This window comes from Mustela nigripes, chromosome 16 (assembly GCF_022355385.1).
Source record: "Mustela nigripes isolate SB6536 chromosome 16, MUSNIG.SB6536, whole genome shotgun sequence".
Classification (NCBI taxonomy): domain Eukaryota; kingdom Metazoa; phylum Chordata; class Mammalia; order Carnivora; family Mustelidae; genus Mustela; species Mustela nigripes.
The window spans coordinates 3560347-3582339 of record NC_081572.1 but is presented as its reverse complement, the minus strand read 5'-3'; the positions used below and the strand labels follow the sequence as shown (position 1 = coordinate 3582339).

General features: G+C 51.9%; 2 protein-coding genes and 1 long non-coding RNA gene across 6 annotated transcripts in view; 2 read left to right on the top strand and 1 right to left on the bottom strand.

Moving 5' to 3' along the window:
- The first annotated feature begins 89 nt into the window (after positions 1 to 89).
- On the top strand, positions 90 to 16861 carry AFMID (arylformamidase). 2 transcript variants are annotated; one of them, XM_059379487.1, is made up of 11 exons: positions 90 to 287; positions 2098 to 2188; positions 9028 to 9135; positions 9224 to 9272; positions 10339 to 10424; positions 10542 to 10614; positions 10802 to 10899; positions 11191 to 11269; positions 11379 to 11520; positions 11724 to 11828; positions 15305 to 16861. In XM_059379487.1, the coding sequence occupies exons 1-11, from the start codon at positions 228 to 230 to the stop codon at positions 15335 to 15337; spliced, it is 924 nt and encodes a 307-aa protein (XP_059235470.1). In that variant the 5' UTR covers positions 90 to 227; the 3' UTR covers positions 15338 to 16861. The 2 variants fall into 2 exon arrangements, with proteins under 2 accessions (XP_059235470.1, XP_059235468.1); XM_059379485.1 differs by lacking the exon at positions 11724 to 11828 and having other exon boundaries at positions 182 to 287.
- Positions 16862 to 19847: 2986 nt separating this feature from the next.
- LOC132003759 (uncharacterized) lies at positions 19848 to 21345 on the bottom strand. Of its 2 annotated transcripts, none has more exons than XR_009400291.1 (3): positions 21228 to 21345; positions 20656 to 20944; positions 19848 to 20115 (listed from the first exon to the last, which is right to left on the bottom strand). It is a non-coding gene; the product is annotated as an uncharacterized LOC132003759 (long non-coding RNA). The 2 variants fall into 2 exon arrangements; XR_009400290.1 differs by having other exon boundaries at positions 20656 to 20726.
- Positions 21346 to 21440: 95 nt separating this feature from the next.
- The window catches only part of BIRC5 (baculoviral IAP repeat containing 5), an 8793-nt gene continuing 8240 nt past the window's right edge, over positions 21441 to 21993 (top strand). The window contains exon 1 of one of the 2 annotated variants that reach the window (XM_059379021.1): positions 21441 to 21632. In XM_059379021.1, coding sequence (XP_059235004.1) covers positions 21522 to 21632 — 111 coding nt within the window. In that variant the 5' untranslated portion in view covers positions 21441 to 21521. The remainder of the gene's footprint in view (positions 21633 to 21993) is intronic. The other variant, XM_059379020.1, reaches the window with a different exon arrangement.

The window sequence follows — 21993 nt, the reverse complement described above, 5'->3', positions numbered from 1 at the left end:
CCGCTTTTATCCCCCGCGCACTGGCCAATCGGGAGCCGGCGCTGGCGCCCCGGAGCCAATCAGCGCGCGGCCGCGGCCCGGCGGGAGATTCGACCGCAGCCCGCCCCTCGTGGGCGGCCCCGGGGCCCCTGCGGGCTCGCGTCACCGGGAGGGCGGACCCGGGCCCCGCCGCCCCGCCGCCGCTTATAAATAGAAGGGGTGGCCTTCTGGCCGGCGGCGGTAGGACGATGGAGGTCCCCGGCCGCGCAACCGGAGCCGAGGCTCCCTGGAAGCAGCTCTCTGCAGAGGTAAGCGGGCTGCCCGGCGAGCCGCGCGGCGCGGAGGTTAGATGCGCTTCCAGCAGCGGAGCTCAGGCGGGCGTAGAGCCTGCGCTCTCCAGCGCAAGGGGGGCACCTGCGTGCCTGCTCCGAAGGCTTCAGCGCCCTAACCCGGGGTGCTTCTGGCCACGGGCAGGCTTCGGCGAGCCTGGTTTCAAGGGCAGAGAAAACCGAAGCTGTGCTCGCATCCATAGAGAGGGCCACGGTTCCCGACCTGACCCGAGGGTCCCCCATGCGGATGGTCCCCCATGCAGATGGAGGACGGGGAGGATGCAGAAAGGCTGCTGTTTCCTGACCGTGATCCTTGGGCTAGAAACCACCCAGGCAGAACACACGCTCTGATTGTCACTCAACTGTAGTTTCCTAACTAGTTTTCCTGAATTTCAGGCACTGTTCTGGGTTTTTTCGATTGCACTCGGTGCGTGTCAGGGACGACAAGGTGTCCTACAGACACAGATTGTATACATGTAAAGAATGCTGGCCAAGACTCTTGTTCAGCGGGAGGAGGCAGTGACCCACACTTGAAGGGTTAGTTTTACTTCATTTACATGCCTTAAGTCCTTCAACCTTAGGCTGAGACCCAGGAGGGTAAGTGAGTTGTCCAGAGGAAAACAGCCTCTAAGTGTTGGAGCGTGGATGGCACTCAACCCATCTGACTCCAGAGCTCAAGACCCTTCCACGAAGCCACCCTGTCTGCAAATTCCCCAGCAAATTCCCCATCTTAGTCTCCACTCTTTCTCCTGGTCTTCGAGCTCCTTATCCAAAATCTGGTTCCTCGTTGCTCTCTGCATTACATCTGAACCTCTTAGCCTAACATCCGAGACCCTCTCCCCCAGCCCCAGCTTCTCTGCCGCACCTCTGTGTCTCAGTAGTCTGGCCCAACAGCATTTCTAAACTGACCTTTGGTTTCTTTGCTGTGACTCCTGCAATCAGAATCCTGCCCCCTCAGGATTCTGGTCAGGGGCTCCTGGATGGCTCAGTCAGTTGAGCGTCTGACTCTTGGTTTCAGCTCAGGTCATGATCTCAAGGTTGTGGGTTCAAGCCCCGTGTCCAGCTCCACACTGACTGGGGGATCTATGTGAGATCTTCTTCCCCTCCCTTTGCCCCTCCCCCTGCTTGTGTGCTCTCTCTCTCTCTCTCTCTCTAAAAATAAATGAATAAACTCTTTTTAAAAAAGGATCAGGGGCGCCTTGGTAGCTCAGTGGGTTAAATCTCTACCTGCAGCTCAAGTCGTGATCTCAGGGGGCTGGGATCGAGTCCCACGTCGGGCTTTCTGCTCAGCAGGGAGCCTGCTTCCTCCTCTCTCTGCCTACTTGTGATATGTCTCGGTCAAAGAAATAAATAAAATCTTAAAAAAAAAAAGGATCATGCCTGCTCAGAGAAGATCAACTTTCCCTGCAGTGGCCCCGGCCCCAGCTCCCTAGCCTCCAGCAGCAGGAATGGTGCCTACAGTGGCATTAACCAGGACAGATTTATGGGACCTCATCTCCCCTTTAAGGCTGTCCACTAGTTAATTAAAGCATGACTGTGGCTCTAGGCCACGAGTCTGAGAGCACCCACGTCTGAAGTACCTAATTAATTGATGTTGGGGGGAGAGGGAGGAGTAGGTGACCAGGCTGGAGATGGGAGGGGCTTGAAGGAAACGGAGAGCATCAGCCTGAGATATGGGGGGCGGGGGGGCGGCTTCTCAAGGAGGAGAGAAGCATCCAGACTGTTAGGAGGGATGGGGTCACAGTGTGGAGAACAGGGTCTTGTGCAGCCGTCTGTCTGTGTTCCGCAGGAGTTGGAGAATCAGTACTGCCCCAGCAGATGGGTCATCCGACGGGGAGCCGAAGAAACCCTGAAGATGTACACACACCTAGGAGACAAGGGTACTGGGGGCCATCTCCATGGCTGCCGTGGGTGGACTTTGGCAGGTGGCAATGGTTCAGATTGCGGGGATCAGGGGGAGGCTCTCAGGGCAATACCCAAAGTCCAGGCACTGGGCAAACCTTGTCCACTCAGGGCCACTCAGGAGCCCTCACTGCAGGATGGCTGGAACCAGGAAATGCCCCTGCATGCCATGATCCACCTCTACTCCGTGCTCAGCCAGCCGTGCCCAGGCACATCAGGTGACGGGCCACAGTGGCGCAGAGAGACCAAAAGGTCTCCCCCAAACATTCAGTGTTGATGCTATTTGTAAGCAAAGAAGACTTTGGTTTCTTTCAAGAAGTCAGGGCTTGGGACCCTGTAAGCGAGTGGAGGAATCCCGAGATGAATCTTGGTTTCCCCAGACTGAACAGAGCACTTGGATTTGGTGGTTCCATAAACTGAGATAATCCTTCTGGAAGAACAGGCTCGTGGAGGTTCATTCCAGCACTGACCCGTATTCTCCCTGTCCCAACGGACGTGGAGTGGAGTTGTGTCCTGGCCTCTTCAGAGCCCTCTGCAGGGCCCAGCTCTGTGCCAAACACGTGACCATTTGGTCAATAAGCCAGAGTGTGTGGTGAAATCTACATGAGCTTGTAGAAAAGCCTTTTTTTTTTTTTTTTTTTAAGATTTTATTCATTTAGGTCACCTGGAGTTCTAGGATCGAGTCCCACATCGGGCTCCCTGATCAGCAGGAATCTGCTTCTCCCTCTGCCCTTCCCCTTGCTTGTGCTCTCTCTCTCTCTCGCTCTCAAATAAATGAATAAAATCTTTTAAAAAAGAGATTTTATTCACTTATTTGAGAGGGAGAGAGAGCGGGAGAGAGCATGAGCAGGGAGGAGGGGCAGAGGGAGAAGCAGACTCTCCACTGAGCAGGGAGCCCGACCCAGGCCTCGATCCCAGGATCCTGGGATCATGACCCAAGCCGAAAACAGATGCCCAGATGACTGAACCACCCCGAAAACCTATTTGTCTATCATAATTGTCTTGAGGGAAAGGAGAACTGTCCCCCTTGAGAAAGCGAGTTCCGCATGAGATCGTGCTGTCCGCTGCCCTCAGAGACTCCCATCCATGATTGCTGTCCACACCGTGGACAGCTTTAAGCTCACATTCCACTCACCTTCCTGTTTTCAGTGCTGTAGTTGGCCGGGAGGAGCTGCAGATGCCACTGACCCATTCCAGGGGTGCAGAACATGAGCCCAAGAACAGGGGGGCCTGAGGGCCCGGGGAATGAACAAGGGCCATGCCCGTGCAGGGCTGGAGCCTGTCTCTACTTAAAATGTTGACATTTTGTTGGCCATGGACATTAGCGTTACTTGATATTTAAAATATGTTTGTACATTTACTGCATCTAAATAGTATTTCTCTTTGGGGTGCCTGGATGGCTCAATCGGTTGAGTGTCCAATTCTTTTTTTTTTAATATATTTTTTTAAGATTTTATTTATTTATTTGACAGACAGAGATCACAGGTAGGCAGAGAGGCAGGCAGAGAGAGAGAGGAAGGGAAGCAGGCTCCCTGCTGAGCAGAGAGCTTGATGCAGGGCTCCATCCCAGGACCCTGGGATCACGACCTGAGCTGAAGGCAGAGGCTTTAACCCACTGAGCCACCCAGGCACCCCGAGTGTCCAATTCTTTATCTCAGCTCAGGTCTTGATCTCAGAGTCCTGAGTTCTGGGCCTACCCTGGGCTCCATGCAGGGCCTACTAAAAAGTAGGGCTCCCCCTACTTTTTAAAAAAGCTCTTCTTTAAAGTAAGTATTATTTATCTTTATATTGGTCAGCTTGGTCTGCACTAACAAAAGGCCATCAAATGGGTGGCTTAAACAGTAGGAATCTATTTCTCACGTTCTGGAGGCTGGGAAGGCCACGATCAAGGTGCTGGCTAGTTTGGTTCCCTGGTGAGAGCCCTTTTCCTGACTTGCCGACAGCTGTCTTGTCCATATGTCCTCACTTGGCAGAGAGAGCAGGAGAGAGAGAGGAAGAGCCCTGGTCTTTCTTCCTCTTCGTTTAAGGCTGCTAATCCCACGACAGGGGCCCCACCCTCATGACCCCATCCAAAGCAAATACCTCCTGGAGGCCTCCAATACCATCACGTTAGGGAGCGACACTTCAACATAGGGAATGTTGGGGGACACAAACCTACAGCCAAAAACAATCTTCATTACTGAGTTCATTACTGAGTTTTTCGTGCCACCCCCCGACTCCAATGTTGTCCCCAAAGCAAGGGCCTTCCTCACCTCACCCTGCTTGACGAGCTCATGCAGCTCGTGAGGGGACCCCCTGGCCCTGGGGAGAAAGGAGCAGACTGACCTGGTGGGGCTGGTCAGGCAGCGTCAGGAGGGAGCACTGCCTGGCCTCTGCTGGAGGATCCCCCCAGACCCTGTCAGTGCTGCCTGTGGCCTCGAGGATTGCCCCACAGTCACACTCACAGGACACGGCAAAGGGACACCAAGCGCTAATAGTGGAAAATTGCTGCCAAGCCAGAAAGTCTCTCCACAAAGGACAGAGAGAAAAAAGAAGACATGTTATTATTGAACAAGGGATAGCCAAACTGTGACATGCCCCATAGGAGCTGCTAGAGACCCCAGAAAGATACATCACCCTTTTGTACAGGCCAGCAATATGCCCCATCGCAGACCAGATACATCTGCTCTCAAGATAGAGGGTACCTGTGCTCAAGCCAGAGAGCCTGACAGAGCCCCCTGGTTCTTCCACAATCTACCCAGTACCTAGGGTGGCCCAGGCTTGCAAACTGCCGTTCTCCAGAGGAAAAAGAAGATTACCCATCTCTTCAAGGCAAGAGGTAGTCTTGTAACTTGGCAGCCAGACACCTGCTCCTGCCCTCCCATGGAATCTGGGGGTAGGGGTGCTGGCTTCTGGTCTGGGACAGAAACATTCCTAGCTTGTTTAACTGGCAAGAGAGTTTGTCAGCTTTTAAACATATCTACATATACCTCAAAGGGGTAGAGAGAGGATTTACAAGGAGTTTCCCAACACAAACACTGGAAGAAAAGGGAGGGAGGAAGCTCTCTTTTCCTTTTCTGCACCAGGGAGACTAAAAATAATTCCCTCCCCCCTTACTTTTGGTTTATATTCACCCTTACAGTCACTGACCTAGTAATTTGCAGTAGGGGAGTGTTCTGCTCTAATGCGTAGTTGACCTTTCTCTGCCTTAAAGACCTGGCCTGGCTAAGGCCGGACACGCAGGACTGCTGGGGGGGCATGGGCAGAGAGAAGGGGCGCGGAGGGGCCGGTTTTCAGAACTGTTTCCTCTGTCAGTAAGGTTAAACTTGTTTTACCGCAACTCTTAGGACTGATACATTGTACACTAAATGAAGGATGGATGCATGCATGGAAGGGTGGATGCATGGGCGGATGAGCCAGCAGGCAGGCAGGCGGGCAGGCAGAGGTCTGTGCTGAACCGCTGCTTGCGGGCCCTGCCCCTCAGCGGGTCCTGCAGCCTCCTGTCCCCCAAGCCACGCCCTTCTCCAAGAGAACCAATCGCCAATGAGGTGGGTGGAGCCTCGTGGTTGACAGCCTCTGGTGGGGTCCGGACCTCCGAGGGCCCTTACTACCTTCCAGGGGCTTTTTCCTCTCCACCAGGAAAGCCAGAGGAAGACTCAAAGGCACAAAAGATACAAGCGCCAGTTTTGTTTGACTGTGCTATACAGTACACGTGACATAAAATGTACCACTTAAACCATTTTTTTTAAAGATTTCATTTATTTATTTGACAGAGATCACAAGTAGGCAGAGAAGCAGGCAGAGAGAGAGAGGAGGAAGCAGACTCCCTGCTAAGCAGAGAGCCCGATGCGGGGCTCGATCCCAGGACCCTGGGATCATGACCTGAGCCGAAGGCAGAGGCTTTAACCCACTGAGCCACCCAGGCGCCCCAAACCATTTTTTTTTTTTTTAAGATTTATTTATTTGACAGAGATCACAAGTAGGCAAAGAGCGGCGCGGGGGGGGGGGTGCAGTGCGAGGGAGCAGGCTCCCTGCTGAGCAGAGAGCCACTCGCGGGGCTCTATTGCAGGACCCCAGGATCATGACCTGAGTCGAAGGCAGATGCTTAACCAACTGAGCCACCCAGGCGCCCTTAAACACTTCAGATTAGAATCACAAATGCAATATATTTGAGTCACTGAAAGTCTCTAATAGATGCATTCCTTTAAGTGGGTCCTATATAGAGGTCTGTGCCCAGTGTGGCACATGGACACACTAGGAGGCTGGTCTGTTCTGGTCATTAGACCTTTTTAAAAAATTTTTATTTATTTGACACAGAGAGCGATCACAAGTAGGCAGAGCGTCAGGCAGAGAAAACGGGGGAAGCAGGCTCCCCACTGAGCAGAGAGCTGGATGCGGGGCTTAAGCTCAGAATCCTGAGATCATGACCTGAGCTGAAGGCAGAGGCTTAACCCACTGAGCCACCCAGGCGCCCCTGGTCATTAGACCTTTGCAGGAGTCACACCTCAGGCCCTCTGAGCGGTTGGTCACTTGAAGCATTAGGAGTTGGGAAGTCCCCATCCACTCATCCACAGGAGAGGGAGCGGGGACCCACAGCGCATAGCACAGCACATCTCTCTCCTAAAAAACTTCCCTTCTCTTGTCCCCTCACTCCAAGGATGGTGGGGGGCTGGTGTGTGGTCAGTAGACATGGTCAGTGATGGCAAACTGGCCTTGCCTGTCCGGCAAAGGCAGCCTGGTCTCTGGTTTTGGCATGGGGAAATGGGGCGTCTACCCTGCTCAAAGCCAAGACCAGTTGTTGGTCTTGGCCTTGAGCAGTCCAGCCAAAATGCCAACTGCCCATTTTAACAGTTTATGTGCACTTGCCCAAACACACTTTATACAAACTATCTCTACACAGTGACTTAGCCCCTTCTGGAGGTCCAGGGTCATCCAACCCAGAGGAGCATTATTTTCCTTTTGGGCCCAGCACCACGGCCACCAAGGCTGGGGACCTGGGCATCTCTGGGGACGTGGATCCCAAGTTCACATCTCTCCCCACCAATTTCAATATATTGGGAAGATCACCGTAATCTCTGTGCTATTCCTGTTCTGCTCTTTGCATCATGAGATACTTATCCATTTCCTTTTCGATTAATGTGTTTGGGGTCCTACTTATGTAATCTTTGCTATCTCAAGATCATGAAGATCTCTTATGCTCTTTTCCAAGAGCTCTGTTGTCCTCTCTTTCATGTTTAGATAGTCCATCGGGAACTAATCTGGCATGGCGTGAGGTAGGGATCAAGAAACTTTTTTTTTTTTTTCCATTTGGATATTTGGTTAACCCAGTACTGCTTGTTGAAATATTTGTTTATCACACAATTTTCTTTTTTAAGATTTTTTTCTCTTTATTCATTTGAATCCGAGAGAGACAGAGAGAGCATAGACAGGGGAGAGGGAGAAGCAGGCTTCCCACTGAGCAGCGAGCCCAATGTGGTGCTCGATCCTAAGACCCTAGGATCATGATCCGAGCCAAAGGCAGATGGTCAACTATCTGAGTCACCCAGGTGCTCCTATCACACAATTTTCTTTTAATTTTTTTACTACCTATCAAGTCCTGGGTATACAGTGGTGGGCAAAGCAAAGCCCTTGTCTTCAGGGTGAAGGCAACACACAGACAGGAAAAACAGTGAAAAGTATATCAAGAGTGGTGAATGCCAGACTCTATGACAAAGCCAAGAAGGGGGATAGGCCATAATGTCTCCGAGCAGCTTTCTATTTTCATAGGTCACTGAGGCTATTATAAATGCCATTACTGTGGACATCTTTAAAACAAGTCTTTGGGAATATATCTGATCATTTCCTTAAAAAATTGTGTGGATAGGGACTTAGGAATCAAGGAATACAATCTTCTTGGGCTTTGATACCTATTTCCAAACCATCTTTCAGAAGATCTTACCAATTTACACTCTCCAGTGCCCAGTGTTGGAGGGAGCTAGGCTGCCCGCATTTCACTGATTTGGGGAGAGAGCACTTGGGGGAGGGCATGAATATACAGACTCCCCTCTCACCCCACCCCTTCACCTCTGGTATTTATTTCCCTAACAATGCCCCTTCTCCTTTCTTCTTCTCCACCCAAGTCCTCGCCAATTTCCACATCATTCTCACCTCCCCTCCTGGCACCCAATTACATATCCATATTGTTTTATTATCTATTTACTTGAAGTGAGATTAAATACTTTATTTCTTTGAGAGAAAAAGAGAGAGCACTTGAGCAGGGAGGAGCAAAAGGGCGGGGAGAGGGAGAGAGAATCTGAACCAGACTCCACACTGAGCGCAGACCCGACGCGGGGCTCGATCCCGCCACTGTGAGATCGTGACCTGAGGCGAGATCAAGAGTCCGACGCTTCACCAGCTGAGCCCCCCAGGCACCCCTATTTGAAGTGAGTTTATATATTGCTTCCCTAGAAGATTGCTTTTCAAAAGACTTGGACAAGTCGACACTTCCTGGAGCACGAAGCAAAGGGTCATGGCCACAAAAACCCCGTAATGAAGCAGTGGACAGAGTGCGCCCTTCAGAACCATGGCGCCCTTCCAGACAGACCTTGGCAGACCTTATCGGTCCCACTTGGGTGGGCCAGTCTGCTGTCGTTGCAACTGACCACACACACCCACGTGATGCTTGGGAACCCAGCTCAGATGACCTTGAGGACTTGGGGAAGCATCGTTGGAGGCAAACAGTGACAGCTAGAACTGACCGGTGCACCCCAAGGGGCTTTCAGCAGAAAAGATTCTGCCTTAAATGATAGAGAAATGATACAGATTGTGCTGACGGCGACTTGTCCGTTTCTCGAGACAGCCACCAAGAAGGTCCGGGCCACCAGGAAGAGCCTGCTGCATGTCCCCTACGGGGATGGCGAAGGGGAGAAACTGGACATCTACTTTCCTGGAGAAGTGGCTGCTGAAGGTAGGCCATCAGGAGGGCTGTCCCTGGGCAGGTCTAGGCTGGCCTGGCCACCTGGGCTCAGCCTCCATGCCTTTGTCTGTCTTTACAGGCTTGCCTTTCTGTCTGTTCCTTCACGGAGGCTACTGGCAGAGTGGAAGGTGAGTCAGGGTCTGGATGAGCAGGATCTGGAGATTCTTCTTGCCCTGGTGTAGAAGTTCCTTTGGCTGCTGCAACAGATGACTGCAAACTTGCTGGCTTATCTCTGAAACACATTCTCTTCTGGTTCCAGCGGCCAGAAGTCTGAGATCGGGGTGCGTGCAGCACCCTGCTCCATTTCTAGGCTCCAGGGAGAACCTGCTCCTGCCTCCTCCAGCTTCTGGGGGGTTCTTGGGTTTCATTGGCTGTGGTCGCCTCAGTTCCATCTCTGCCTCCGTTCTCACTGGGCTTCCGCGGTGTCTGTGTGTCTGTATCTCAGATCTCCCCCAACCTTTCTCTCTTATAACATCACCCATTGTAGGATTGAGGTCCATCCTAAATCATGGATGACCTCCCCCTCGGGGTCCCTAATGACAGCTCTGTACACTGTGTGGCCGTATTCCCAGGTGCTGGGCTTAGGACGTGGACCTGTCTTTTGAGGGAACATGACTTAACCCACTGTACCCGGGGAGAAGTACGTTCAAGCTACTCGCAGTCAAAGGGAAACCGCAGTGACTAACCCTCCTGGCCTGTGTGGGATTGAGGGGTTTCCCAGACATGAGGCTTTTGGCGGGAGAGCCCCTGGGGAACCCAGGTCAGCTCATCACCATACGATAAGCAGAGGCATACTTGAGATCTTCAAGGACACTGTTGTTCCCTAGGATCTCACTAAGGAGTTTCCTGCTACAGGATCTATGACCCTTCAAGCATAGACATCTTTGCAGCTGAATTTATGGCTTTACCCATTGTCCCACAAAGCTCTCTGTGCATCTGATCTTCATTTCTCAAAGACAGCACCTACGAGAAAGTAGATGTCCCCATTTTACAGATGAGAAAAGCAGACTTAGAGGTTAAGTAAAGCCCCCAGGGTTTCAGAGCTAGCAGGTGATAAGGTAAGGACCGCACCTACCTTCTTCCTTATACTACACAGGACCAGAGAGGGCTGGAGCCCTGGGTGGACACGACCAGGAAGGAGCCTGGTTGGTGGCCGAGGTTCCTCCATTATCACATGTCTGTCTCTTTCCTCAGTAAGGACATGTCAGCCTTCATGGTCGAGCCACTGACGGCACGGGGAGTGGCTGTGGTAGTCGTGGCTTATGACATTGCCCCCAAAGGTAATGAGGATGGTCCTAGGAAGGCTGCTGGGCTTTGGAAGGGAGGGAGCTGCTGGGCTTTGGAAGGGAGGGAGCCACTCGCCATGGACCCTGACCCCACTCCTGCTCTGTGTGCAGGAACCCTGGACCAGATGATAGACCAGGTGACTCGGAGCATCGCATTTGTGCAGAGGAAATATCCGTGCAATGAGTGGGTGTCCCTGCAGATCTTCCTTTTGTTAGACAATGCAGGAGGACGGTGGGTTTAGTACCTTGGGAGCAGTGCAGCTGCCTCCTCCGGGCTGTGGAGCAGAAGGCAAATCGGAAGCCTCTGGTACTGGTCCAATGCACTCAGGAAACTGAAGGCAGATTTGGCTCTCTTCTCTGACCCGACCCAGGGGACTTTACCTTTGTGGACACTCAGCAGGGGCCCACCTGGCTGCCATGATGCTCCTGGCCAACTGGACCAAGCACGGAGTCACACCCAACCTCAAAGGTTTTCACGGGACTGCCGGTCTGGCTGGGCAGCCTTCGCCCTCCTCGGGTGGTCGACACCGGCTGCCCCAAATCCCAGCAGCCACAGAGGGCTTGACCTGCGGGCTCTGAGCCCTGTGAGACAGGCCTGCTTTGCTTCTCTCCCCCTACCGTGGTCTTGCCCCTTTGGTCCTGGAGGCTGGGCTGGCCCCATAATGCTCCCCCCTACCCTCCGGGTCTGCATGAGGCCTGGCTTGGTGGAGCCTCTGCCCCACCTGCAGCCTGACCCTCTGACTCTTCTTCCCCTTCACAGGTTTTTTCCTGGTAAGTGGGATCTATGACCTGGAGCCCATCGTGCACACCACTCAGAACGCCCCTCTCCTCCTGACCCCGTGAGTCATTTGGCCCCTCGTCCCGGAGCTGAGGGGGACCCTCCCAGGAGGGCCCGGGGTGAACTGCAGTCTCCTCTCTGCCCTGACCCACGCCTACCCCCTTCATCAGGGAGGACGCTCGGAGGAACAGCCCCCAGCTGCTCCTGGAGGCGGCCTTGGCTCGGCCCTCGGGGCCAGCCTGCCGCGTGCTGGTGACTGTGGGCCAACACGACTCCCCTGAATTCCACCGACAGTCGAGAGAGTTTTTTCAGGTACCCGCAGCTCCCCGCCTCTGGCCAGAGGTTGAGGGTCCTGTCCTCCTATTACCTTCCACTTTGCTTCACCCCAAGGGACCCCAAGACCCTGAGCCATTTAGCCAACAAATACTTAGCGGGCACCTGGCACGAGGCAGGCGCGGGGTGACGCTCCCCCACGCTCCCCCGCCTGCCGCCTCTTGACTCCTTCCTTCACCCAGACGCTGCGCCGGGGAGGGTGGGATGCCTCGTTTGAAGAAATCCCTGACGTGGATCACTTTGAGATCATCTGGAGCCTAACCCAGCAGGACTTCGTGCTCACCCAGGTGGGGCACAGCCTTTCACCTGGGGAGTGTGGTTCCCACAGGAGAGGTGGGGCGGGGGGTGGGGGTGGCGCACGGGGGATCTTTGGCCTCCAGGGGGCTGGGGTCCTGATGGTAGGAACCCAGAACCACCCCCCCCACTGCCCCAGGGGATCTGCAGAGTCTGCTCCTGGGCACGAAGGTGGGAGCTGCCTGGGGCTTGGTGGGTGGGGGGGGGGGGCATCGCTCTGGGGCAAGGAAAGAATTCGCGTGTGTGTAAGCAAACAGCAAAGCCAGCTCCAGGTAGGCGAGGATGGAGGGGTCTGGTTCATAAACGTTCATTACAATTTTCACATGGAGACGCCTGTTTGTTTATTTATTTATTTATTTATTTATTTTTAAAAAGATTTTATTTATTTGACAGAGAGCGATCCCAAGTAGGCAGAGAGGCAGGCAGAGAGAGAGAGGAGGAGGAAACAGGCTCCCTACTGAGCAGAGAGCCCGATGCGGGACTCGATCCCAGGATCCTGAGATCATGACCTGAGCCGAAGGCAGCGGCTTAAACCACTGAGCCACCCACGCACCCGTTTATTTATTTTTATTTGTGTTAAAGATTTGCATTTATTTATTGATTTGACAGACGGAAAGAGGCAGCGAGAGAGGGAACACAAGCAGGGGGAGTGAGAGAGGGAGACGCAGGCTTCCCGCTGAGCAGGGAGCCCGATGGGGGGGCTCGATCCCAGGACCCTGGGATCATGACCTGAGCCAAAGGCAGATGCCTAATCACTGTCCAGGGGCGCCCGGCTGGCTCAGCTGGTGGAGCGCATGACTCTTGATCTCGGGGTCGTGGAGTTGGAGCTCCACGTTGGGTGTAAAGATGGCTTAAAAATAAAATATTTGGGAAAAAAATCAAATATTACAATTTTAATGTGGAGAATTCTTCTAAAAGCCAAAGAGAAAACTGGCGAAAATATTTGTCACAGATTTGGCAGATAAAAAATTACCACTTCTGTTCCCCACACCCCCAGCCCAGGAAAGTGGGCGTGTCATTAGCGTCGCTTATTAATCAGCTGCTGCCTCAACAAGGCTTCTTTTCTTTATTAAGATTTTATTTGCTTATTTGACAGAGAGAGACACAGCGAGAGAGAGAACACAAGCAGGGGGACTGGGAGAGGGAGAAGCAGGCTTCCTGCCAGGCAGGGAGCCTGATGTGGGGCTCCATTCCAGGATTGAGCCGAAAGCAGATGCTTAACAAACTGAGCCCCACAGTTGCCCTTCAGTAAGGGTTTTTATAGTATTCCGTTTAAACTCACATAGTTAATATTCTTACTATATAAAGAACACTTTCAAATCAATAAGAACAGTTTTTATTTCTATTTAGGAATAGATTATAAATAGAAAACAATGGATAAAGAATAAGAGATGATTTTTTTTTAAAGATTTTATTTATTTATTTGACAGACAGAGACCATAGTAGGCAGAGAGGCAGGCAGAGAGGAAGGGAAGCAGGGAGCCTGCTGAGAGAAAGCCCAATGCGGGGCTCGATCCCAGGATCCTGGGATCATGACCTGAGCCGAAGACAGAGGCTTTAACCCACTGAGCCACCCAGGCGGCCCTAAGAGATGATTTTTTAAAAGATTTTATTTGTCAGAGAGAGGGAGAGAGCGCAAGCAGAGGGAGAAGCAGGGAGCTGAGCAGGGAGCCCGATGCGGGACTCAATCCCAGGATTCTGGGATCATGACCAGAGCCGAAGGCTGAGCCACCAACTGAGCCACCCAGGCACCCCAAGAACAGGGGATAAATTTTTTTTTAAGATTATTTATTTATTTATTTGACAGACAGAGATCACAGGTAGGCAGAGAGGCATGCAGAGAGAGAGGAGGAAGCAGGCTTCCTGCCGAGTCAGAGAGCCGGATGTGGGGCTCGATCCCGGGACCCAGGGATCATGACCTGAGCTGAAGGCAGAGGCTTTAACCCACTGAGCCACCCAGGTGCCCCAGAACAGGGGATAATTTAAGAAAAAATGTACATGGCTAATAAACGTGGGGGGGGGGAATTAAATTATGCTAGTGATCATAGAAATGTCACTTAAAAGCCCAGTCCTTGAAGCACCTGGGTGGCTCAGTTGGTTAAAGCCTCTGCCTTCGGCTCAGGTCATGATCTCAGGGTCCTGGGATCGAGTCCCGCATCGGGCTCTCTGCTCAGCAGGGAGCCTGCTTCTCCCTCTCTCTGCCTGCCTCTCTGCCTACTTGTGATCTCTCTCTGTGTCAAATAAATAAACAAAATCTAAAAAAAAAAAAAAAAGCCCAGTCCTTTCCCACCTGTCATGGAAAATATTCTAATGATAATTATGTCCAGCCCTGCTGGAGAGGTTGGGAAGGGGCTCCTCTCCAGTTCTGCCCTTGGGAGCACATTCTGGTGACAGGAATCCAAACCCAAAGGCCCAGGAATTCTGTTGCTTGGAATTTCTCTTCAGGATAATCAAGAAATACAAAAAGGTAGTCTTCCCAGCTTTATGAATATTCAAAACTTAGAAACAGCCCACACATCCCAGTGAGTTTGAATTATGACATAATTTGGTAACAGAAGGAAGTTTGCGAAAATAAGTTAGGATACATCAAATTGTTTCAGATGTGAGAGCCAAAGCACAAGAAAGGAGTGAGCCAACATATTTCCAGTTTCATAATACATAGGCAGCTAGACCCCGGGAGGCACGGGCATGCTTGTGCAAAAAAACAAGTACCAGTGGTGTGACAGGTGCATTTAAAAAATTCATTTCTGCGTTGGCTAACACGAACATGCATTCCTTTTTTTTTTTTAATGGGGGAAGAACAAACACTCATAAGTGACATCTCTTGAAAAACCTAAGAAATACACATTTCAGGTTTTGGAGGCCGTCCAGTCTCTGACACAGCTACCCAACGCTGCCACTGTAGTACATATAGAAGCTGCCACGACCATTCATAAATGCTGAACATGGTGGCTGTGTGCCAATAAAACTTTATTCGTACGGACATTTGACTCTTACATAATTTTTACATGTCAGGAAATAATATTATGTTTCGATCTTTTTTCAGCCATTTAAAAATGGAAAGCCAGGGACACCCAGCTGGCTCAGTCAGTGGAACAGGCGGCTCTTGATCTCAGGGTCGGAGTTCCAGCCCCACGCTGAGTGTAGAGATTACTTAGAATTTGGCACTGGAGACTTTTAATTAATCAACTTTAATTAATTAACTAAAAACCTGATTAGTTAATTTCATAAAAACGTAAAGCCATTCTTAGCTCGTGGGTCCAGAAAGCACATCTCGAGCAAGGTAAGCCTACGAATGGCTGGGGGGTTATTTAGGACACTTCAGAGGACAGATGGGACTGAGCTGTCGTTGTAAGTTATTGCGCTGTGCTCAGGAATGCAGTCTGTTTCTTTCACCGGATTCTGGAGAGAGAGCCGCATGAGAGCCGCTCTGAACCTGGGGGTCTTGGGTCTTGTCTTCCTGCTGCAGATGATTTTAAGCACAATCCTTCGGGAGCTCTAACACCGCTGGAGTGTGGCCCCTGCTACCGATGATGAAGGTCCTCAACAGACCCCACACGCTTCCCCTTCCTGCCAGCACCCCCCTCTCTGTGCCCAGGAGCACCTCCGTTTGCTCCCAACACCACTGCAAATCTCCCTCCCCGCTGGCCTGGATGGAGGGGTTCCAGGGAAGGTCCAGCCCAGTCAACACTACGATCCCCAAGCCACCTGGGCCGCTGCCTGCCAAGATGGTGTGACAAATATGACAATGCCCGGCAATCAGTAGACTTAGCTCCAGTTGAAAGTCTGCTGACCTTTTTGTAAGAGCTCAAAAACCAGTCTGTTCTCTTTTATGGCATTCTTTTGACCCATCTGTCCTGTCTTGAGGCTCTCCCTAAGCTCCAGGGACATAGCCCGGGGGCTGACCCCTCCCTGAGGGGACAAGGACATCCACAGCCAGGTCAAGATTCCTCTGCGCCCCACCCAGGGGTGTGCACAGTTCCCAAGCAGCCACCCACCACCCTCCCCTCCCCAGCAACCCTCCTCCATTCTAAAGAGCTAGGACCCCCTGTGTGATGGGGTGTCACAATAACAGAGACTAGCCTAGATAGTCTTCAGTCAGGGATAAGTACATCCAAACCCCCAGCAGCCGAAAACGATGTAGCCATAAGAAAGAGACATGTTTACCGGGTGGGAAATCCCCCCAAAATATTGTTACATGATAAAACCAAGACGCTTGCTTAATTACAACTTAGTACCATCTCAAGGACTTTAAACAATACACCCCCACAAAAAGACGTTTTTCTCTGTGTGCTCACGTGTGTGATGCAGAGGACAGATCCTGGTGGACCCATACTAAACCCTCTGCTCCCCTCCAGGGAGGGAGGTGTTTTCGCTATATTTGTATTCTCTGACGCTGGAGCTGAGAAGGTGATGAATATTTAAACGTAGTATGTAATCGGAAGTGCTGAAATACTCAAAAAGCTTTCAGGAGGCAGGCAAGTGAGAAGGACATTATAGACGGTAATTTGAATCTATCCCAGACCTGCAAAGGACATGACTCACAGACTGTAGAACTTCCGTCTGACATCTGCAACCAGTTCTGAGACTGAGACCCCTCCCAGCTGCTGGAGGGGGCCCCCCATGGCACACCTAGGTTAGGAACTGCCCCCTTAGGTTACACCCTGATGAGATAAAATGTCTTAAAATAAGCAAAAGACAGAACAGAAAAGAGTTCACCCCCTTGCGATCCTATTTTCATTAAAAAAAAAAAAAAGTTTATATAAATGGGGTGCCTGGGTGGCTCAGTGGGTTAAGCATCTACCTTCAGCTCAGGTCATGATCCCGGGGTCCTGGGATAGAGCCCCACCTTGGGCTCTCTGCTCAGCGGGGAACCTGCTTCTGCTTCTCCCTCTCCCTCTGCCTGCCACTCCCCCTGCCTGTGATTTGTCTGTCAAATAAATAAATAAAATCTTTAAAAATAAATAAATAAACATTGTAATTTAATATACGATTTACATTAAATATGCTGTGGACTGGACAACTATTTTTACGGCTTTCTAAACATGGCTTCATGATTTCTTTTTTTTTTTTTGTAACTAGACGAAAGACACGGTGCTCTGTTTCAGGCGTACACTGTAAGGGCTCAGGGTTCATCTCGAGAAGTGTGCTCTTAATCCCCTTCATCTGTTTCGCCCGTTCCCTCCCACCCCCGCACCTACCTTCTAGCAACCACTGGTTTGTGCTTCCTACGTAAGAGTGTGGCTTTTTCATTTGTCTTTTTCCCCTCCTTTGTCTGTTTCTTCAACTCCCCATGTGAGTGGAATCTTGTGCTTTTGTCGTTCTCTGTTGGACTTATTTTACTTAGCCTGATACCCTCTCGGTTGTCACAATAGCAAGGTCTCCTCCCCTCTGTGACTGAGTGATACGTCACTGTATGCGTGTACCACACCTTCTCTACCCATCCATCAGTCCGTGGGCACTTGGGCTGAGTCCGTATCTTGCTGTTACAAACCACGCCCAGTAAACCTCAGCGGGGACGCATCTTTTCGAATGAGAGTTTCATTTTCTCTGGGTAAATATGCAGCAGTGGAATTGCCAGATCATACGTGTTTCTATTTTAATTTTTTGAGGACACAACATACTGTTTCCCACAGTGGCTGCGCCAGTCTGCCTTCCCACAGGCAGCGCCCGACGGCTCCTGTTTCTCCGCACCCTCCCCAACGCTGCTCACATTTTGTGCTTTTTTATGGTAGCCATTCTGACAGGTGTGAGGCGAGATCTCGGTGTGGCTTTGATTTGCATTTCCCCAGCAATGAGATGCTGAGCACTTTTTCATGTGTCTGTTGGCCATCTGTGTGTCTTCTTTGGAAAAATGTCTACTCAGTTCCACTGCCCAAATAGTTCATTGTTTCATTGAACTTGTTTCATTGAACATTGTTTCATTGAACATTGTTTCACTGTCAGCTCAGAGTTTCACTGAACTCTTGGGGGGTTTTTTGGTGTTGAGTTGTATAAGCTCATTATAAAGATAACTTTTTTTTTTTAAAAGATTTTATTTATTTATTTGACAGACAGAGATCACAAGCAGACGGAGAGGCAGGCAGAGAGAGAGAGAGAGGGAGAGGGAAGCAGGCTCCCTGCTGAGCAGCGAGCCCGATGCGGAACTCGATCCCAGGACCCTGAGACCATGACCTGAGCCGAAGCAAAGGCTTTAACCCACTGAGCCACCCAGGCGCCCCAAGATAATGTTAAAATATAAAAATAATGTTAAATTCCCTGATTTTGACAATTCTGCTGTGATTATATTAAAGATGAAGTAGGTAGGGGTAAAGAGGCAAAATGCCTTCACCTTACTCTTAAATTGCTCAGATAAAAAATATGCATATAGGGACGCCTGGGTGGCTCAGTTGGTTGGACGACTGCCTTTGGCTCAGGTCATGATCCCGGAGTCCCGGGATCAAGTCCCGCATTGGGCTCCCAGCTGCATGGGGAGTCTGCTTCTCCCTCTCACCTTCTCCTCGCTCATGCTCTCTCTCACTGTCTCTCTCTCTCAAATAAATAAATAAAATCTTTAAAAAAATATGCATCTATACACATACTATATATATATATTCTATTTTCTCTCTATATGTACATGCGTCATGTAAACAGAAAATCTGGATAGAGTACACATCAGTATTCCTTGTACCGTTCTTGTAAGCTTTCTGTAATTTAAAACGATACAGTAAAGAGGCACTTGGCTGGCTTAGTCAGCAGAACATGCAACTATTGATCTCAGGGTTGTAAATTCAAGCCCCTCCTTGGGTGTAGCGATTACTTAAAAATAAAATCTTTAGTAGTAATCATCATCATAATAAAATGATACAATAAAAAGTTTCCAGGGGCACCTGGCTGGCTCAGTCAGTAGAGTGTGGTAGAGCATGGGATTCTTTTTTTTTTAAGATTCTTTTTTTATTTATTTGACAGAGATTGACACAGCAAGAGAGGGAACACAAGCAGGGGGAGTGGGAGAGGGAGAAGCGAGCTTCCCAGAGAGCAGGGAGCCCGATGTGGGGCTCGATCCCAGGACCCTGGGATCATGACCTGAGCCGAAGGTAGACACCCAACAAGGGTGCCACCCAGGCGCCCCTAAGCATGGTATTCTTTTTTTTTTTTTTTTAAGATTTTATTTATTTGACAGACAGAGATCACAAGTAGGCAGACAGGCAGGCAGAGAGGGAGAGAGAGGAGGAAGCAGGCTTCCCGCAGAGCAGAGAGCCCGATGCGGGGCTCGATCCCAGGACCCTGAGACCACGACCCGAGCCGAAGGCAGCGGCTTAACTCACTGAGCCACCCAGGCGCCCCTAAGCATGGGATTCTTAATCTCAAGGTTGTGAGTTCAAGCCTCACAATGGCTGTGGATCCTATTTAACTAAAAAAGAAGTGGTTTCCAAAATGTTGTGACATTGAAAGAATGGAAGCCAGCAGCCTGCGTGGGGTTGGAGCATTGAGAAGTCCTCTTATTTCTGGCCCACGGATGTGAGAGGTGCCACTCAGCCACCCCTGCAGCTCGGGAAGTGACTTCAGAACACCCTGTTCCTGACACAGATGGAGGACACACAGTTTTCCCTGTAGGCTGCAGGATTTGCCGTTGCTGGGACACCACTTTGAGGAGGGAAGGGGGGCGTTTGCCCTGAGGTCAGCCTCACCCATCCTCTCTGTCCTGCCCTTTCTCTCCCACAATTGTCATTACTGCCTCCCTCCAAGCCCCCACCCCAGGTCTGTGAGGTCCGTGATGCCCTCAGGGACTTAGAATTCTGTCTCCGGCTCTTAGTCCTTCAAGCTCTCCTGAAGCTTTTGTGTGGCCTTGAAGCCCTCTAGAATTCTCCTTTCTGACTCTGTGGAGCAGGGGGGGGCGACGGCTGCCGTCTGTGGCTGCCGAGCACCCGGGAGCTGCTCCAGGCTCTCTTCCTGGCGTTGGTTTCACTCCCTGCCCTTTCCGGACTCTACCAGCGACTCTGGGTCTTCATTTATTCATCTGTTAAAAAAAATCCAGCTGGAGCAGGAACAGGGAGACAGACCCACGGGCAGAACTGAGACTGAGAGAGACCCCAGAGATGGGTCCCAGCACATGGGGGGGTTTACGAAGTGACAAAAGTGGTGTTTCAGGGGCACCTGGGTGGCTCAGTTGGTGAAGCCTCTGTCTTCGGCTCAGGTCGTGATCTCCGGGTCCTGGGATCCAGCCTTGCATTGGGCTCCCTGCTCAGCGGGGAGTCTGCTTCTCGCTCTTCCTCCACCTACTGCTCCCCCTGGCTTGTGCTGTGTGTGTTAAATAAAGAAATAAAATCTTAAAAAAAAAAAAAAAAAGTGGTGTCTCAAACCTGCCTTCGTTCAAAGCTGCTACCAAACAGTGTAGAGTCAGCTGGCCAGATCTTGGCAAACAGGGGCACTTGGGTGGCTCAGTGGATTAAGCCTCTGCTCAGGTCATGGTATCAGGGTCCTGGGATTGAGCCCTGCATCGGGCTCTCTGCTCCACAGGGAGCCTGCTTCCCCCTCTCTCTCTGCCTGCCTCTCTGCCTACTTGCGATCTCTGTCTCTCTGCCAAATAAATAAAATCTTAGAAAGAAAGAAAGAAAGAAGAAAAAATACACCACAAAGTCCAAAAAACAACAAACCGGGCCAAGGTCGAGGAAGACAAGAGGAATGAGTTTAAGTGCCTTTTGTATAAAAACTCACCAGACAATACGAAAAATGTCAATAACCAAACAGCTAAGTAGGTAAAGACAGGAATGGGCCATTCACAAGCAAGACTTGATCCGTCTTTTAATCTGAGAGATACAAGTTAAAACAAGCACATACCTTTCTGCATTCTTGCAAGTGCAAAGATCAAAAAGTCTGCTTCGGCTCGTTGGGGTGAGAAGACCAGAAGTCTGGGGGGTGGGGGTTAGCTCAGGTTAACCAGGGAGACCTTGACCAGGGTATTTAGCAGGCACAGGCCGGATACAGGCTGCCCCCCTCCCACCTCCGGGTGGGTCTCTGTCCCTGTGTCCTCCCCGCTGTTCCGCGAGATTGCTCCGTTTTCTCATCCTTTCCGCTGGGAAGTCACTGCGCGCGAAGCGGCTCACCCAGCCCTCGAGGACCGCAGCCGCTGGAAATGCACAAAACTAACAAGGGCCAGCACGGACACCAGCCTCAGGGGGCTTCTGGCTACTGTATATAGATGTTAAAAATGGGACCCTAGAGAGTAGGAACTTGGCACAAATAATGCAGAAGACTCAAAATGGCAGAAGCTGTTCTCGGTAAAATTTGATACAGCCGAAAGCTGATCTATGAATTAAATACCTGTTACAGAATCTTATGGGAAAGGGGAGTGTTTAATGAGCACAGGCTTAACGTAAGTGTGCTCGACGGCGGCCACTCCTTGAACTCACCCCGGGGACGTCAGAGCAGCCTCAACGCCTCTTCCCACCAGTCTTCGTACGCCGTCGGGGAAACGCTGAGTATGGGAAGGGGCGGGAGCGAGGGGGCGCGCTCGGTGCGCCGCGAGCCGCGGAGCCGCGCGGCGGGAGGACTACAACTCCCAGCACACCCCGCGCCGCCCAGCCTTGCCTTCCCAGAATGCCGCGGGCGCAGCGCGGTGGGGCAGCGCGTTCCCGACCTGCCCCGCGCCGGCCGCCAACCGCCGGATTTGAATCGAGTCGGCGCTCGGCGCCTGCGGCGGCGGGATGGGCGCTTCGTCGTTGCCCCCCGCCTGGCAGCTCTACCTCAAGGACCACCGCGTCTCTACGTTCAAGAACTGGCCGTTCCTGGAGGGCTGCGCCTGCACCCCGGAGCGGGTGAGTCCGCCTGGCCTCCCTGGGCCCCAGGCCCGCCCCTCCCCAGAGCCCTGACGCGGCCCCGGGGTGACCGGGTCCGGCCGTGGGCTCCCGGCCCCGTGAAGCCCCTGCCCCCGTGGGCTCCCGGATCCTGAGCGACCCCGCCCTCGGTGGGCTCCCGGGCCCCCCTCTCCCCGTGGGCTGCCAGACCCCGCGACGACCCCTCCAGCGGTGGGCTCCCGGGCCCGGGGTGACCCCCTCCAGCTGTGGGGGCCCGGCCGGGGCGACCTCCGGCTACGGGCTCCTGCGCCCCCAGATGACCCCGCCCGCTGTGGGCTCCCGGCCGGGGCGACCCCTCTGCTGCGGGCTCCTGGACCCCCAG

Bases quoted from the DNA above. Each gene is read 5' to 3' on its own strand.
- AFMID (XM_059379487.1), top strand. From the start codon at position 228: ATGGAGGTCCCCGGCCGCGCAACCGGAGCCGAGGCTCCCTGGAAGCAG. The intron at 10,425-10,541 runs GTAATGAGGATG...CTCTGTGTGCAG, and splicing joins TTATGACATTGCCCCCAAAG to GAACCCTGGACCAGATGATA. The intron at 10,615-10,801 runs GTGGGTGTCCCT...GACCCGACCCAG, and splicing joins AGGAAATATCCGTGCAATGA to GGGACTTTACCTTTGTGGAC.